At 38.1% G+C, this 19,563-nt stretch overlaps 1 protein-coding gene across 1 annotated transcript in view; it reads left to right on the forward strand.

Annotated features, from left to right (window-relative positions):
• The window catches only part of hs3st2 (heparan sulfate (glucosamine) 3-O-sulfotransferase 2), a 32,581-nt gene extending 15,195 nt beyond the window's left edge, over nt 1-17,386 (forward strand). Inside the window, exon 2 of the mRNA XM_041778172.1 lies at nt 16,768-17,386. Coding sequence (XP_041634106.1) covers nt 16,768-17,386 — 619 coding nt within the window. The remainder of the gene's footprint in view (nt 1-16,767) is intronic.
• Nucleotides 17,387-19,563: the final 2,177 nt, after the last annotated feature.

The following is a 19,563-nucleotide window of genomic DNA, read 5'->3' on the forward strand; positions in this document are numbered from 1 at the left end:
TCTAATGCTTTCAGTATTCTGTTTCTAATTCTGTTGACCTCCTGAGACAGATGTCATATACAAGAAGAGACACCTGTTATTCAAAGATAAATCACCTTTGATCCATAAATTGGAGCTGCTTATGTGTATTTTCATCTGACAGCCTTCAGCTGTACTGTTCTAGCAACACTAGCCATGTCTTCATAGCTCATACACAACGTTTTCTAGCGAGGCTGGAACTCGGCTGACTTTCCAGGGTCTTTAAAAATTAAATCCACACCTGTAAGTCCAATATTGAACGTCTTCTTAACCATTTTATAACCCATATTTTTGATTGTCCCAGCTAGTGGCCAATGCCATCCACCATATTGTCTGTCTGTTTCCCAGAATGCATTGTGACTGGGCTGTGACAACCAATGGCAGGCTGTTCCGTCATCACGATCACGCTAGACCAAACAACTCATTTGCACACATTTAGAAACTAGAGGGGAGCCTGAATGACTAATAATGGAGAGAAAGAGACACAGAGGGGCTGTGATGTGTCCCTCTGTGTCACTGCAACCAGAAACGGCTTTGAATAATAACTCAAATTCCCAAAGGCGCAAGGCTTTTTTAAAAATGTGATTTTTTTAACAACTTTTTGTATCAGAATAATTATTTTTCATCCAATAATCCCCAAAAGATGAGAGTACAAATTTGTGCAAAAAAAAAAAAAAAAAAAAACCTTATCGGTTATTGTTTACTGTGTATCACAGATAAAAAATTTGTGCTTTATTTTCTGTTTAGTTTTTTCTTGTCTTCACAGTCCCATAACATGTTAACAATTCAAGTGACATAAAGCCCTGGTTGTCCTGAAAAAAAAAAAAAAAGAGAAAAAAGATGTTTAGGGCTTGACCGTGCACGACAGGGTTGATGTTTAACAAGTTTTTTTCAGACAAAAAGTCAAGGGGAGACACAATGGTTAAAAATAGTTTAGGGGCTCAGAGGGTTAAATGTTATTTAGTTATTGCTGTGATATTTGGCTTACAAGCTTCATGGAGACATCGCCACATGCCTGCTCATATTTAAGTAAAAATGTGATGCAGCACAAAACAAAAATGACTGTTTCAACATGTTTGTGTGTAAAAATATCCAGGTAGATTTTTAAATGTCTATTTTAAGACTCTTTAAAAGACATCTGGTAACCAAATGACATTCAAATAATACGTTTGCATGTTTATTTCAATAAAAAATGAAAATTTACTCAAAGAAAACAGACATCTGTTGTAATTTGGATTTTTTTTTTTCTTTGGTTAAGTTTAACCATCTAAAACTTCTTTAAAATATGGCTGACATTACTCAGCCAAAACATGGGATCGTGTGGGTGTGCTAAAGCAGTGTTTCTGTAGTGTCTTTTATTAAGGATTTTTTGAGTTTTTTGGACTAAATGAAGTGACTAGTTTTATTTTTCAGACACTTACCTTATTCTGGATACCAGAATTATCAGTATTATACTGATTTTAAGACTACTACGTGGCACAGAAGGCAGGCAGAAAATCCTGTAACTTAGATTTTTTTTCCTTTTTTCCTCACACAACAGTGCTGGTTTCTGTTGCTGCATATCTGTGAGTGGCACTCTGTCAAAATCTGGAGGTTTTCCTCTTTCTTACTGCGTTTAACATCACCAAGTATACTTCACATTTGCTTTTAATAAACGTTAACCCCTTAAAATTCCAACTGGCCAGAATACTGACTGGTGCAGGAGAAAGGATTAAGTTAATTATGTCTCTAAGGGGCCCCTAGGTGTCCAGGGCTCCAGGCGATTGCCTACCTTTGCCTAATGGTTAAGTCCGCCTCTGATTGTATAACTCATGTAGCGCTGAAGTAGTGTAAGGAGAAGAGGGGGGTCTAAATTAACCTCTTAACTCTGTGAAAAACTGCCCTGAAACTCTGCTTAAAGAATAAAGTTTTATTTGGGATACATTTCAAACTTTCCTTTTTTCTAAGTAGCTGAAATCTCTAGCTCAGACAGAAACATACAACATGTGACACCCAATTAATCGTCAGTTCCAGTGTACTGGCCGCTGGTTCTGCACTGTGTGTCCTGTTACATTAAGAGTGTGACAGATCATTTAGGCCAAGGAGAAAAATAGTGCAGTGTTCATTACTGTGCCTCTTGAACAGAACACACACATGGCCTCATTTATTTTGTGTGAGCATGTCCACATAACCATACAGGACCTGATAAAACACTCGTTTCACCGCCACTTATGCTCCCCCACTTCTCCTGCCACTTTTTCCCGTCCTCCGCAGAATCATAAAGATCAAAAACAAACGCGTCGCTGTACGCCATCAGGACTTAAAAGGGCATCTCAGATCTATTGATTTCACAGGAGTCAGAAGCACTTCCAGTAGATTCCCTGAGAAGGGTTGAAATTGTATGAGAGGCTGCAGCTACAAATATTCTCTTGGTCCACATTAATTGGCTCGGGGAGGCAGGGAGCTGTGGAACAGTATCATCAGAAAGGTTGATGAGGACAGAAAGTTGGATGGTTCTCATTTAACACAGAAAACTGCGCATTATACAGCGGGGGATGGTAAGGCGCAACGCTGCATTATTAATGAGCTGTCTTCATTTCAGTGCAGCTCAGAGGCATGCAGTGGTTAACATTAATTACCAAACATCTCTTTTTGAGACTCATCTCAAAAACAGACATGGTGCCTTAATTCATGAAATAGCATAATTATTTCAATATCGTAAACATGGAAACACTGCCTACAAAACGCAACAATCCACTGCAAAGTTTTCTTTGTTTTTCTCAGCCAGTTGGTCAGTCCATTACTGTTAGATTTCAACAGGTTGTACAAGAAATTTTGCTCTGCAACCAACAGGGAATTGCAGTTCCACAATCGCCTGCTGTCAGATGAGGCAGCTGTCAAATGCAAGGAACCCTCTTTAGGTTTTATTATAACATGCAGCTCAATGCTTTATTGACATAAACTCAAAAATGATGCTAAGTTTTGTGAATTTCTTGCACAATTTTGAGTGTTGCTGAGATAACTGACTTGTGAGTGCATGTTAACAGGAGACTAAAGGCCAGCTTTAGCTATTTGCCTCTTGCTACACTGATAAAAAAAAATTAGCAGGAGATAGACAACCACTATCATTAGGTTTCTTAACATCTCAGTGGATGGCATCACTAAAACTTTGTCCGTGCTGTAAGCAGTCTATTAAAGTGTCTTGAACTCTCTGCTAATTTTGGGATCCCTTATTTCAATTTTTTTAATTGTGACAAGAATATGTCTTTAAACATCCGTGCCCCTTAATTATTGCTAACTCATGAATATCGGCATCTCAAGCATTAATGTATTAGTAGACTGTAAGCTGAGGAGCTGATATTAGTAATTAGTTCAAAAGATTGGAGACAATGGTTGCTGTCAGCTGTTTAATAGTTGTTTTTATGTTTCCTGTTGAGGTTTTGGACAACTGTTATAACTATCTTGCATATACATTATTCATTTTATTTCATTCATGTATCATAAAGTCTACAATGTTACCTGACATGCCAAATAGACTGTTTCATATATCCATTACATGGATATTTTTCAAATTTATCTGGTAACTGTCCCATAGAAAGCATTTGGGAAGGTGATTGGGCGAGTGATCTAACACATTCATTGCGGACCAATCAGAGTGACAGGACAAAATGAGGTTGTAGATCCACACAGCTCCAGCGCTAAGCTGAGCTATACAGGTTAGCCTAACAGCTAACAGCTATGCAGGCTAGCCCTGCTGAAGTGTTTGTTTGACTGAGCTTATCAGTGGCTGAAATTCATGCTGAAGCTATGATACTTGGTGGCCTTAAGGTCTGACCAAAGTAATCGCTCCTCCAGCATCCTCTGTACATTGGCTTGCAGTACAACTAAAACCCACCTATAACAATCACAAATGAATGCCAAAGCAGAGAGAGAAGAGCAAACGCATGTCTTTTTTTTGTGACTCTTTGCTCCTGTTTTAACAAAAAAATTGTCCCAGTTCCTACTGCACTGCTGCTGTGGCTAAATCTAAGCTAATCGCTCCACCAGCTGTCATTGTATATACCTCTCCTCTTACATTACAGGGTGTCAAACTACACAATGATGTAAGAAAAATTCTGACATGCTAGTGTTGTTGGTTCATGGTCATTGGGTTTCTTGGACGTGTGGTTAAATATGTCAAACTACAAGACCATTTTTCATTCCCAATGCTCTAAATCAGGCCCGAGTTTTGACGATGAGCTGCAACATTGCAGTTGGGCTCAAATCTGGCAGAATTTGTGTAGTACCAAGAAAAATCCTTTCCCTCCCCTCCCCTCTTTCTCCACCTTTCAGAAAATGTGTGCTAAAACAAGCCGTTCTCAGATTTTCCCCTTATGATGTCATGTGGGGAGTTAGTACCACCCCCAGGTTCGGTTGGCCCTCCCTGTTTGGGAGAAAGTTCTGCCCTACTCCCCTGATCCTCCTCTCAGGTTGCAGCTGAGAAGAGGATCCATTTAGCCACATCCATTTCCTGAAAGGGGCGGAGTCAGCCCATTTTCAAACGCCTCTCACCATTTTTCTGCCCATGGTCCTTTTTGCCCGTCTTGACCCATTTCTGCTGCTTTTGCTACTAGCCACTTTTTTTATCATTTTTTTTCTGACATATTTAACCATTTTTAATGCTATTTTCACCCTTTTTTATCTCTTTTGGCAGTTTTTCAATGTTTTTTTTCCATAAAATTATTTTGCCTCCGTTTACTTTTGCATCCAGACATTTGTGCACATCATGGTTCAGCTATGAAATATCACATTACTTTCCAAATGGTTTAGTCAGTATTCCCATCCACATTAACATTAACAAAAAATGTGATTCTGCATTCAGAGAAGAGGTTTACATTTACAAAAAAAAAGGCTATAGTGTACTATGAGATAGATAAGTAAAATTATTTTTTTGTCTCTTTGATAACAATAGCAGTCATTATTCAGATTAGAAATTAAACATGGTTATCACAGATCAACTTTAAAATGCACCATGATTTTTCTGACCTCCAGGGGCCTCCCATTTGGCTGGGCCCCAGAATGAACTCCCCTTTATCCCCCCTTATGGGTGGCCTTGCATATTAAACCATACTGAGGTAGCAAAGGCAGGGAAAAGCTCTTTAACATTAAAACCCAAAAGCTGAGATCATAAATGACATTTCTTTGCATTCATCTGATTCCCAAATAAAGAAATGCTGTACACACTGTTCACCTGGACCAAAAATACTGTTATGAAAAGTGAAAAAAATGGAATTTGAACAAACATTTGAAAATGCCATTCATCATCATCAAGCATTAAAATTCATCAACTTGTTACTGATTACTGGAAAAAAAATGTTAAAGAACCCTTTGAAAAACACCACACATTAACTTTTTATATAACAATTTAGAAAACTGCCAATGAATCCTGAGCAAATCCCAGGATTGACAGAAAAATATAGAACTATTTTTTCTTACTTTGAAATATGTGAAACCAAACCACATTCAAATGTAGGACTTTGGAAAAAGGTTCCAATAAGGCTTTTGTCTAGCCTTAAAAACAGGCATTTTCCTCTTCTTTAAAAGCAAGAATTTTCTTTATTTGACAAATCTTGAAATTAAGGCACAATGAATTTAATTTCTGCCAAACCTCTTCTTACAACGTCTGTCATTCTGGAGACACTGGGATTCTTGATATATCCATCCGTCAGGGTTCTCGGCTCACACTTACAAATTGTCAGCCCCTCCTCTCTGAGCACAGATCAAATCCTGTCTGAGCTCTCCCTCCTGCGTCTCTCCTTTTCTGTCCTTTTGTGCTTTCTGCACCAACTTAGTGAAGAAAAATTCTACTTAAGGTGTGTGACTGTCTGCTCTCAATTTAGAAATATCCTTGACTGTCACATTGCTGGAGGCTAAACTGTAAACGCAGGAAAATGAACTTCTACCTAAGCTCCAAAGCTGGAGCTTAGGTAGAAGTTTGTTCTGTAAACCACATCATCATCTGCATATTGATCATGATGGCTTGCCGCAATGTAATAAGCATAAGGGGAAGTTCATTTAGTAAATTCGATTATCTTTTCTAACAATGTTGTACAGACATGAGGCAATGTATGTAGCATGAGTTATCCAAAAAATAAAGCAAATATGCATCAAAAAATCATCTGACAATGTTCCAGTTAAGATTTCAGAGGCCGTTTCATCTGTCTGAGTGTTTCATTTAAGTGTCCGTGGATACTTTCCGGCGCCACATGTTAATGTGACAGCTCGTGGCTCAGCTCAATTCAACGCGTTATTGTTCAAGGAGAGCAAGTGTCAGTCATTTCTCTCTGCACGCCAAACCATGAATAATTGTTATTTCAAAGATACACGAGCCTAGTGTTGAAATGACAGCGATTAAATGGGGTTTGGTTCAAGGTCAAAGACATTATGCTAATTTTTTTCCCACCATTGCAGGACTTTATTGTCCTGCTTTGAATCTGTTTTGATTCTATGTGACTGAGGGCAGGTCTCATGTCAAAACAGCTCTTTTAACATCCAGACATTAGGCTCAGCTGGTTTGTGACTTTAAACCAATTTGTCTTTGATTAAAATAGAAAAAAGATCCAATGATTCTTTTCTTTTCCTCACCTGGCTGAACCGGCTGCAGGATTGCTGTACCTCCCTGGACTTCTCTTTGTTAACTCTTAATCGACTTTCAAGGCAGCGGGTCTCTGTTTCAGGTGATTAATGATCACATGTCAAAGCAGCTGTAATCTAAGTGAGTGATACTTTAATAATGGAGCAGCCTCTCCGCCGCAGACTGGAGCTGTGCCGTCATTTTCAGAAAGCTAGAGGAAGATGCCATTTTTAGGAAGGGTAGTGGCACAGATGTTATGAGAATCATGGAGCATAAGAACATTTTTCCTGAGTAATACAAACTGTTAATGGGTTTCGACAGTAGGGAGGAAGTCTGTGCACTTGATTTTGGTTTTTCAGGACATTTGAGGACAAATGGTTTGAAGAATTTCCCAAAGTTAGTTTCTAAAAATATAGAGAAAGGTTTGCAAACCCTAAAATCATACTTGGCAGGGGATTCTTAAAATACACGATATTAAATCAAGTTAGAGAAATGAATTTGCTGCACTGAAAAAAGCTAAACAGATCATATGTATCATCTGCATTAACTGTACTGCTTTATAAGGAGGGAGAAGAAGGGATGTCCAAACTATGGCCTGGGGGCAACATGCAACCCACAGTACATGTTTAAATGGTAGCAAATTCTAAAAATAAAATGTGACAGCACACATTAGGACACAGAGCTTGTGCTTGATTGTGTTTTGCTTCTTAGTTTCAGCAACAGGTGGTGATTCTCTGCTAATTCTTTAAAAGACATATTATGCAAAAATCACTTTTTCAGGCTTTTCTATCAAAAATATGTTTCCCTGGCCTGTCCACAATTCCCTCAATGCAACTGTTACTGTAGTTGTTCTGAGACAACAATAAATTAGTCCAGATTAGTCAAGAAATCAAATGGAAATGTGGTGATAAATGTCTGCTTCGGTCTTTAGAATAGCCAGTATCACAGCCTCCAGTATACAACAGAATTACAGCTGTTATAGTTTCTGGACAACATCTTAGCATTGAGTTGGATGTTAGAACTGTTCAACAACCGAAATCATAAAAGACAAAAGCTTAAGAAAATGACCAGAGTTTTGCCTCAACAAATCAACCCAAACTTGTCTTGCATCCTTGCTTTTTTTTTTAAGTTATAAAACAGTTTATTAGTTTGAAGAGCATTTATTTTTTCATTCAGCAGGTTAAATACAAATCTTTTTTGTGATTCAGGGTACCAGCCAGATTTACCATGACAAAATCAGTTGCTGACATTCAGAAATCCTTGCTATGGTGAGTGATGCATATTATGAGACAGGTTTATGGCCACATCTACAATGAATGTGTCTTTCATTTGTTGTTTTGTTATTTCTCTTGTCCCTCTCCTCTTCTTGCTGTCAACATGATCCTGGTCTGCTTGACATATCTGCCCTTTAAAGGTTTTTATCTCCACTCTAATGGGTCTAAATGCTGCTAATGCTGTGCTTGTGGATATTAACACTGGTCTTTACTGTGATAGAGTAAAGTATTTATTTTAATGTAATTAACAGTAAAAAAAAAAAAAAAAAACAGGGTCACGTTTTAAACTGTTTAAACAATGTTTGCTGGCAGTAGCATTAGGACAGTCAGTGCTAGTATTGCAATAAGACTTGCCATTGTAGACTTTATACAACAATTTGCAGGAATCTAATAATAATTCAAGCTTTCTACGGGTGCTTTCACAGCTATGTTATTTGGGTTGGAATTTCAGACTTTGTGGTTTGATATAAACCTAAATGACAGTCCAACTAAAAGAGTTGGTCTCAGTCAGGCCCAAACTGAACCACAGTCCGGCTCATGCCCTGTGTAAAAGCATTATTGAAAGGTTCTGACTGCCATATCAACAAACAGGAAATTACAGTATGAGAACCAGGAAAAGGAAATCCAACACCAAAACAACTTGAGCTGCATCTAGGGAGGGCCAATTGGAAAAAAAAAACACATACAAATAGGGAAACTTTTCAGACTATAGAGACACGCAACCCATGGAGGCCTATGTGTTTGTCATGTAAAGTCTGTTAGTCCATTTGCAGTAACCACTATTTGAAACCAGAACCAACCAAACCAAATATATACAATGTAAGAAAAACAGGAACCCTGTCCTGCACGATTAGGTGTGAAAACACCCTAAGATGGCAAAATGAGCACTACTCAACTGTGGGGAATCTGTGGACAAGAGTATTTATTTAGCACTGTCATCCAGTTATAACATGTCCCTTTTGCTGCCAAGGCAGGGCCGAGCGGACAGGCTGTAGGACGTCATATGCAAAATAATGATATCAGCCAATCAGAATACTTGGTTGAATTTTACTGTTGAATTTGCCACATTAGTATCTTTTGTGTTGTCTGAAGACATAGCATTTAGCTACAGCTACTTTTGAATGGTTATGTGTTGGATCTATTTCAGCTCTGCATTACTTCAGTTTTGTTTTTGTTTTTTTAATTGGACTGTGATTATGGTTTCTCTACATGCTGCTCACTATGATAACACAGGCTACCAGAGCTGTAGAGGCTTTTCCTCATTTACTGTGTGACTGTTTTGTTATTAAATCACTCCAGAGACCACACAAACACAGCATGTAATGGATCCTTTGATTCAGGCGTCTCCACGCTCACCCTGTGGGTCTGCATGTTTGTTAATGGGAGGGGTTCATTATTAGGCCTTTTAATGGCAAATATTTGTTGTCCATAGGAAGGTAAAGACCCTTATCTAAATCTCTGCGCCCCTGCAGAAACATTGTGATTTATGGTTTCAAAGTTAAATCCCAGTCAGATCAACCTGAAATCGTCCAACTCATTAAAGTGTTTACTGTATTAGTAGCCTAATACACCGTGATGAATTGGAGTGCATTCAGCAGTGAAGATAAATTCACAGTTTTTGTTTGTTTCCTTCTGTGTAAATGACTTGCATTCCTCATGTGCTGCCTTTCTGCATGGTAATTTTGGTTTTGCAAACATTTGCAGGGATGTCATCCGAACTAAGTTCAAACCTCAGTGAAATGACAGTAATAAATTCAGAGTTCATTGATTGTTCACGATGAGATGATCCAGAGCTGACCTTTACCTGTTTCCATGGTCTGCATCTCTGATGGACCTGCGCAGTTCTTTACAAAGTCGAAGTTGTTTAAAAAGACTCACTGGTCTGGAACCGAATAGACTGCTGTGTCACTGCTTGTCTTTTAGCTTTCAGGCATGGGCTGTAGGTGATGCAGCAATTTTTCCTTTTGATATGCTTAGTGTCATACACAGGCATGGAAGCCCAACAATATAAAGCTTTAAACATTCTTTTTTTATATATTCTGTATCTAAAATGTATGGATTTCACTCATGGTGCATTATCCTGCTCAGGTAGGCAGTGGTGTTTAAATGATGCTCAATTTGTACTAAGAGGCCCTAAGTGTGCCAAGAAAATATCCCCACACCATTACACCACCACCAGCCTGAACCATTAATGCAAGGCAGGATGGACCCATGCTTTCATGATGTTTATGCCAGTGTGCCCATTCTCCTCTGACATCTATCATAAAAAATGCATCTTCGTCCACAAAACTTGCTCACTGGATATTTTTCCCTATTTAGACCATTCTCTGTAAACCCTAGAGATGGGTGTGCGTGAAAATCCCAGCAGATCAGCAGTTTCTGAAATAGTCAGGCCAGTCAGCCTGGTACCAGTCTTCCCCATTCTGATGCTCGGTTTAAACTTCATCAAGTCGTCTTGACCACGTCTACATGCCTGAATGCATTGGGTTGCTACCATGTGATTTGCTGATTAACTATTTGTGTTAATAAGCAATTTAACAGGTGTATCTAATAAAGTGGCTGTTGAGTGCGCCACCGCATAAATATGTGCACCACTGGTTGTAGTGAGATCCACTGAAGCACAAAAAGATACCTAGAGCACTGCTGGATAAAGATCCGTCACATCCATAATTTTCTTAGGACTAATCACACAGTTCTGAAACTTCCCAAACATCTTCTTCACTCAAACAACAATATTTTAGCGTTTTACTGTTATGAATCTCTTTTTTTTACTGTGGTATCCATGTTGAAAGTTGATCTGTGACTTCTAATTAAGCAGTGCAGCAATGGACTTTAAAATTGTATCAATACAAAGTTAGGCACAATTGAAGAACAGCCCTGGGTATATTTTTTATTCACTGGCAGTACAAGTGTGAAGTTTCTTAATTTACATAGATTTATCCAGACAAGGTCAAAGGTTTAATAGATGACATTCTGAACATTAATCTAGCAAGATCAAATTTAACTCTATAGATAAATGGTGTGTTAATGACCTTTTAAAAAGAGAATGAAGTCAAAGTCCTACTAGATTTGTTGCTCTCAGTGCTCTCTTACTAAGGGAAAGATAAACACATCATTACAAAGATTAATTTCCAGGTTTTGGATCTTTAATTCTCTTAACATGCATCATAACATTGCTAAAATGCTCATTTTTAGAGGTAAAAATGATACAGTCAGTGTTGTTGGCCAAACTTTTTTTGCCACCTCTGTAGTTAAAAGTATAGCATGTTCTCCCAGTGGGGCCTCACACTGCAGGAGGATGGCATATCTGAGTTTAATGGCTGTTCCTTTGGACTAAGGGATAAAGACCATCATGTTTGTATTTTATTCCTCCATAATGACATAGCAACATCCAGAGGGAACTAAGTGTGAACTCCTGCCTCCACTAAGTCAACAGAGATAAAGCATTCAGCGAGACAGCCAGCAGGCCTTTCCAGAGTAACTACAATATACAGACGATTTTCAGTACAGCGTGGATCCTTAATAAGCCCAGTGACTGCCACAACTATAGATAAGAGAAGATGCTTGCTCTTGTAATTTTTTTCCTTTCTCTTGTGTAATCATTTCTCTTTTAAGAGATCCAGATCATTTAGCTCAGCTTGGTGGAGGTGGTTGTTTGACTCCCAGTAGGCTCTTCACTTTCAAACACTTTGGCTTGTGCAAAAAATTGCAATACAGTGAATGTACACTTGAGGCTGGCTGCAGGAACACGTGTTTGAAAGATGTTTTAACCCAAGAAATAAAGTGGCTTACAACCTGGTTCAAAAAACCAAACATGTCTCATTGGCTAATGTTTTCATGTCCTCTCACTGTACGGGAGGGGTTGTACCACAATCGTTAAGATTATATTTAGGAAAACCTCACTGCGCACTGATTGGCGTGTCTCATATGAGTGACAGATAGCTTTATAGGCAGAAGCTACCTATCTGTCAACCAGGAGCTGACAGGAAGTTGAGCTCATTGGACAGGCTCTTGTCTGACATTAGGTTGATCCAAAGTTTGGTTGTGACAGTGATTTCAAAAACTTTTTGAGTCCGCCTATTGTAAGCAGATGGCTGCCGTCACACAGGCTTTTTCCAATTCCTTCTACAGCCTATGGAATTCAAAAATTTACATTTACATTCAACATTTACAATCTTTCTCGAATCTTTATAATCTAACAAGGCCTTTTTTAATCAGTCACAGAAAAATATTGGATTGCAAGGATGTTAAGAAAAATGTATCACAAGACCCATTAACAACTATAATGTTAGTCTTTCTGTCAGTCATACGGAAATAGGGGTAAAATTTAGCCAGCTTTTTCACTCAAATTACTCACAAGAAGTGTGCAATTACAGCATCAAATGACATGTGGAAGCCTCCAAAACAAATTACCTTTCAACCGATTCTCCCATTTGACCAAGAACAAGTCTCATCTCCAGAATCGAGCAAATCCTCCACACCTGAGTTCATTTTCCCAGAGTGATTAAAATGTCACAGCAGAGTCTGTAATGCAACCTGACTTAAAGTTTCATCAAGAATCAGGAAGAGGACTGTAAATTACCCCAAAGATTTCAGTGTTGACTCCGAGTGAGAGGGTGGTAATCAATCAGAGCACTTCACTCAAATGTCAGTTCATCAAGGTGTGTGTGTTAACATGTGTACCTCTCCCAAAAAGCAGGCTGCTCCCATTAAAGTGCATTTTAATGGGAGTTTTTTTTTTTCTCCGCTGATCTGTGCATGCTTCTACAGATGCTAAAGTTTCAGAGTGATTACCCTCCAGGCAATTCCATTGGAATTACAATCATGTAGATTTCTCAAATAATCACCACCAAGCAAGGACTGAAGAGCTTTTTAGTAAAAAGCACACCACTACCCTTTGCCATAAAGACCCACAGCTTTATCTCCTCATTTCGGATTCAGTGCTGGTACTTTCTTCGGGGGCATGGGGGAAAAAAAAAATCCTGCTGGTAAGTTCAGACACCTGCCTGAGGTCTCACATGCCCCCCTTCTGGTCTGAGCTCTGCTATCTCAATAACCAAAAGAAAGATATATAAAATGGAAGATTCATAAGTAAAAGTCCTGCTGCCATGTGTTTGAGTTAGCAGATAGAATGATTCTCAAAATCAAAAAATCCCTCGCTGTGCTTCATTTTACATATTGCCATTAATTTTCCTATTAGAGTAGTATTTACTGCTATTAAAATCAGCTGTAACAGCGCTGGCTCATTTATGTGTGCCAATTTATTGATTTAAAGTGTTTTTGGCTTTTACAGGCCGGTTGTTCCTAATTATCATCAGACCAATACACAAAAACAAAATGTCTTAAAGTTGTTGGTCTACATTTCAAACACTAATATTAAACTTTCCCCTGTATATAACCATCATTATAATCAGGGAAAAGACTAAGTCCTTTAATATTAAAGGAAATATCTTCTCCCTGCCTGAAGTAATGGTGAGTTCAACAAAGGGATAACGGACTGCTATGAGCGATTTCATCATCAGGTGTTTTAGCAATGCATTTTCATGAATGCCAGAACAACCTCTGCCATTAGTATGCCTTAAATAATTCATATAGATTCCAAAATGGCATGATTGTTGTTTTCTCCATCTATTAAATCAGGGGTGTTACAGCAGGGGTGTCCAAACAACCTTGACTTACAAGGCTGCAAATAGGGGGCATAAAGTGGAGAGCTTTCTAGGCCCCAGCCAAAGTGGGGCCTGTGGAGGTCGGCAAAATTATGGTCTAGTGTAAAGTTAATCTGTGATTACCAAATTTTAATCTAATACCCAAATAATAAAAAATGGATTATCTCCAGTTCTAGGGACAGATCCTGACCAATTTAGTTCCAACTGCAATAAAAACACAGGGTGGATCCAAATAAGATGTTAAAATCTTGATATCTTCAATAAGCAACCTCTACAGAGAGAAAAGTGAAACTTTGCCCTTGTGTTATAGTTTTTGTTATATTTATTTCTCTGTAGCAGTGGTGCAGTTTTCCTTGTGCTGATTCTCACTGGGAGTAAACAAACTGAACAGTTGTAAAAATCAATAACTCAAGGTAAGCCAGGACATGTTGTAACTTCCTCTGACAGACATAAAGGTTCACTCGGTTGTTTTTGTGTGGATACAGAATACAAAAGTCAGTGAGAGTGAAATCTTTCCAGTGAAATCTCAATTCTTTAAATGATCTTCTAATGAACAGCACCCTCACACTGTGATCTATTAATGTGTTGTGTCGTGTGCAGCTCTATATACAACAGCACCCAGATGTAGCAACTATTTTGAGCAGAACCATCTGTGACCTTTCACTGTTTGTGTTCACACTGTCAGAGCAGTTTCGCAGATTATAAGACAAGCTGCAGGTTCGAACCAGCACGCACAAGATCATCTCATCTTCACAATCTTCCTCACAGAGGATGGTGAAAATGTGCAGAACTGACAGACCAGATAACGAAGACAGTTTCCTCAGCACACAAGCAAAGATCTGTTTACATTCGGCACCTCATGGAAAAGAAAAAAACCCTCAGAGTTTTGTTTTTTTTTTGTTTTTTGTTTTTTTTTTACTGTGTAGGAAAGCTGTTTGCTTGAAAAGGTGCTGTTCTCATAAAAGATTAATAGTCGCTAGTGGCCCCGAGGCACCCAAACCAACAACTCGGGATTCATAAATAAAGCTAAATGGATCAATATTTCCAAGACTTCAGAGGTAACCTATGCCTACGCACACCTTAGAAGAAAACTTTAAGAAAGGTTAGGTTTTAATCGAAGCTTACAAACAGTCATGATAAAGAAAGTGTTATTTAATCATCAGACTGTGGAATGGAGCTGAAATCTACAGTGTCAAAAGCTCTGACAAAGTGAAACACAGATACTATTTTTTTTTAATCATCAAACAGTTTTATTTTGCATTTCTGCTCATTTGTCTAAGATTAATAGAGTTGACACTTCAGTAGGGGGCTTTTTCTATTAAATCACAATAAAGAAAAAGTAAGGATTGTCTGAATTGTGGCAGAGGTATTCATCACCTGAGCCAATGCTTACATTCTCCTGGGAACCAGGATGCATTTTTAACTTCTCGCGCTTGTTTAGGGTGAGTTAGACTAGGCGGAATAAAACCGAGGCCTTATCTTTAAAGTGATTTTGACAAAACATGATGTCCTCATATGAGGACACCTGGTTTAATCTACTGTTAAAATGCAGTAAAACCACCCTTTACAAACAAATGCAGAAACTTTGTTTCTGTGTATAAGATGTGATTTGACAGGGAAAATATGGTTACTTTTAACAGCCGTTCCCAAACTGACTTGTAAACAACAACAACTGTACATCTCTTCATTTGTATTTGACCATTTGTATCGACTTTATGTCAGCCAGTTGGTACAGTATATTCATTCAATAAGTCAGACATTGTGTCAGTGGGACAGGTAGGGTTTGGATTAGGGTGGTCTTTTATCTTGTTGCTCTAGGGCTGGGTAATTAACCTAAATTTAGATTGAATTGGAAATTTTCCTGGTGCAATTTTTAAAAACACAGAAGAGATATTATACTCTACACATGCAAGCATTCAAGCATCACAAATAGCAACGACTTCTTTTGTTTATATATTTGTCTTATTAAAAATGAGAAATATATAAAATCATCTTTCCCTTCAGTAAACAATCCATGACAAATTTGCAGAGTCGAATTAATTGCAATTAGATTTTTTTTTTTCAAAATTGTTCAGCCTCGTCTTGATCTACCATATATTGTGTTTGTTCTGTTCAGAAAGATTTTAAACTTAAAAGTAATCGCATATTAAATTTCATAATATTGAGAAAAAAAAAATTATCTTTCCAAATCATTCTGCTCTTGCTCTGAAGGTGCAACACAAAGGACAAGAATTGACATTCAATTTAACCCTATAAATTTCCACACAAATTCTTAAATACCATCAAGAACATTTTTCCAGAAAAGTCCCACAAATTCCTTCAATATTTGCAACATCAGATGCTGAAAAATCCAACACATTTAAAACAACATTCATTAAATTTCCTTACCGTCTTGTCTTTAAACAGTTTTGGTGTAGCTTTTATTGTATGCTTTGGGTCGTTGTCTTGCTGGAAAATAAATCTTCTCCGAAGCCAGTTCTCTACAAGATTGTCCTCCAGGATTTTCCTATATTTTCCTGCTTTCATTTTACCCTCTACCTTTACTAGCCTTTCAGGGCCGGCTGCTTAGAAGCATACCCACAGCTTGATGCTGCCACCACCGTGCTTCACTGTGGGGATGGTGTGTTCATGGTGATGTGCAGTGTTTGGTGTCCACCAAACATAGCGTCTTGTCTGATGGCCAAAAAGCATCATTTTGGTCTCATCAGACCAAGAACTTTCTTCCGCTTGACATGGAGTCTCACACTTGCAGAAGTGAAGAACTCGGGCAACAGTTACTGATTAACCAGTGACCTGACCTTTCTTAACTGTCATTCAGAGGAAATCAATTGTTTTTACTTTGACATTTCTGCCATTAGGAAGAGAATAGTATTTCTTCAAGAGAGTATTCAACTTTTTTTCCAGTGACTAAAATCAGAAACATATCAGGAAACTGAAAATGCCTGTTTATTCAATATACAGATTTTGAAGGATTTCAGAAAATAATCTGTGTATTTGTCCTTTTTTATCTTTATGAATGTGATTTATAGTAAATAAGCACTTATCACAGCTTGTGTTAATGCTTCACTTGTTTCATTACCTGTCATTTGACACCAGTAGATATAAGCCTTCAACTTTTCTCTGTGAGAAACAAAGATGATGTAGAACTGCTGGACAGGAAAGCAGAAGTCTTGCTTTCTCATACATTATTTTTTATTTGTCCTTTTTCTCTCCCAAGGGGGCTGATGCCACGAACCCTCGACAGCCAGATCACATTAGAGAAGACTCCCAGCTACTTTGTCACCCGAGAGGCCCCCAGACGCATCTCCAGCATGTCCCACGAGACCAAGCTGATTGTTGTGGTGCGTAACCCAGTCACTAGAGCGATCTCTGACTACACACAGACTCTCTCCAAGAAGCCAGACATTCCTACATTTGAAGAGCTGGCCTTCAAGAACAGAAGTCTGGGACTTGTCGATACTTCCTGGAATGCCATTCGAATCGGGATGTACATTCTGCACCTGGAGAACTGGCTGCAGTACTTCCGCCCGTCACAGATGCACTTTGTGAGTGGGGAGAGGCTGATCACGGATCCGGCAGGGGAAATGGGACGCGTTCAGGACTTTCTGGGATTGAAGCGAATAATCACAGACAAACACTTTTACTTTAACCGAACCAAAGGCTTCCCCTGTCTGAAAAAGCCAGAGAGCAGCAGTCAGCCGCGCTGCCTTGGCAAATCGAAAGGCAGAACTCATGTACAGATCGACCAGGAGGTCATAGACCAGCTTCAGGAGTTTTATAGGCCATTTAATATCAAGTTCTATGAGACTGTTGGACAGGACTTCAAGTGGGATTAAGAGTGCCATACAGAAACAGATACATCTTGCCTTAGGAGATGTGAAATATAAATAAGGGTATCATCAGCAAAATATTCAAATCAAAAGTATATTGAGATAAACACATTAATCAAATCAGTATAAAAGACACGAACAAGATAAATATATATATCAATAGTTTCACACATCTGATAACAAGTGCCATTTCTTGAAGAAAATACATATAGCACCAACTTTCTTTATCACTTTCCTCGAATTTGAATTCATTAGCAGACAACCGCATTAATTTATGAACTAAGTCATAATCAGTGACTGCCACCATGTCATCCTGCCACACTACCTATATTTAAAAAAACATGGCCTGAATATTCATTGCCTAGATTGCTTATTTATTCATTGTTCCTGCTCAAAATTAACCACTGGGTTTGCTGTTCAAATCAGCTCTCAATGGGAAGTCTCAGCAAAATGTCAGACGACTAATAAAATCAGCCTTTCAATTATTCTGCAGTGGAATTCATTAAGAGTTTATGTAGGCAAAACTGAAATAACTGCTGAATAAATGTACTGTAACTGAGGAGAGAAGATAAAAGATATATGAAGACAGATGCTCTATAAAAAGATTTATTGTTTGTCGAACTGTATTTTTGTTGTGATCATAAAAATAAAAGGAGAAGTGTTAAATTCGACAGGTTATTCTTGTTTTCTTAAATATAAGGGAATATATGCTTTACTTTTTAATTTGATTGTCACTTTTTGAATAATTGTGTATCCTTTTTTGTGATGTATTTTTGATTATAGAGCCCTGACCTCAACCCCATCGAGCACCTTAGGGATGAACTGGAATGGAGATCGCAAGACAGGCAATCTCCAGCACCAGTGCCTGCTCTAAACAATGATTAAGCATTTATTCCCACACTCCAAATAAATTGTGGAAAGCATTCAGAGAAAAGCTGCAAAAGGGGGACAACTACTTGTTAAAGTACATGGATTTGAATGCAATACCTTTGCAGTCCTTTTCAGTGTATGGTGGCTGAATACTTTTGTCCTTATAGTGTATATCAGTCTTTTTATAAGCAGATTAAAATATCCTCACTTGAGCTCCAATGTGGATAAAGACCAGTTCAAACAGTTCTACATTGATAAATAGGCTTTATTTTAAGAATTACCCACAACAGTGGCATTCAAACACAATCTCTGTCCTTGTTTTAATGGGTATGTAACATACTATTACAAAGATGTTTTGTACAGAATCAGTTAAAAGATAAAACCTCTCTTTCCAAATGCTGCCATGCATGTCATTGATCTCATTAACTTTCAAAATTCCTCACTTGATGGATGTGATTGTGCTCTCTCCAGATAGGATGGGCCTCCATGCTAAGCAGCTAGATTAACCTCTTGAATTTGTAACCCGAAGGCAATCAGAGTTGTCATTAATAATTTCCACTGAAGCCTCCAAAATTCTCCATCAAAAAGGAGGGAGGAACCGGTAGAAAAAACAACAAATGTAAGAAAAAAGAAGCACAAGTACTATATAAAACATAAACTGGTGATATACTAATTTATGCTGGATGTATCTGTGTTCAGTGAAATATGGCAGCAAACACGCAGTAGGCAGATTAAAGATGTGAGATTAGTTCAACCTCTGCTGTATTTCAAATAAAGTCCCAGGGTAATATTTATGTCCTGCATGAATACAGCTTTAGATTTAACTTTCATAGTGCACTCACAACAGTATGACCTTTCAGAACTGCTGAAACTGCAAGCACTGGCATGTTGTTTCTAAGCTTAACGATTAATTACTTAATGAGCTCAATTACTCCAGTCATTCAGCTGTTTTAGAGGGATTGACTGTTGTTTGCTTATTGCACATCTTTTTCTTATGATAAACCTCCCTTTGTTGATCTGGCAAGATAGTCTGAAACTGAAAATTTACTGAGAAAAATAAAATTGCTGTAATTGTTGAGATGAGGCGAGCCAATGTATTTTCTTGGCCCATTTTTACACACAACTCGTTAAACTACGCAGATAAAACATTCCAATCTGTAGCCATTATGCCTTGGATCTCTCTGAGCTTGTAATAACCCCCTGAGCAACTTTCACAGAAATCACTAAACGCCACTACTATAGCCAAGTACCTAATATGACCCAACTTCAAAAATTCTGAAATATCCTTTTAAGTAAAATGAGACTTTAACGTG

The sequence above is a fragment of the Cheilinus undulatus genome, linkage group 21, assembly GCF_018320785.1.
Source record: "Cheilinus undulatus linkage group 21, ASM1832078v1, whole genome shotgun sequence".
NCBI lineage: Eukaryota > Metazoa > Chordata > Actinopteri > Labriformes > Labridae > Cheilinus > Cheilinus undulatus.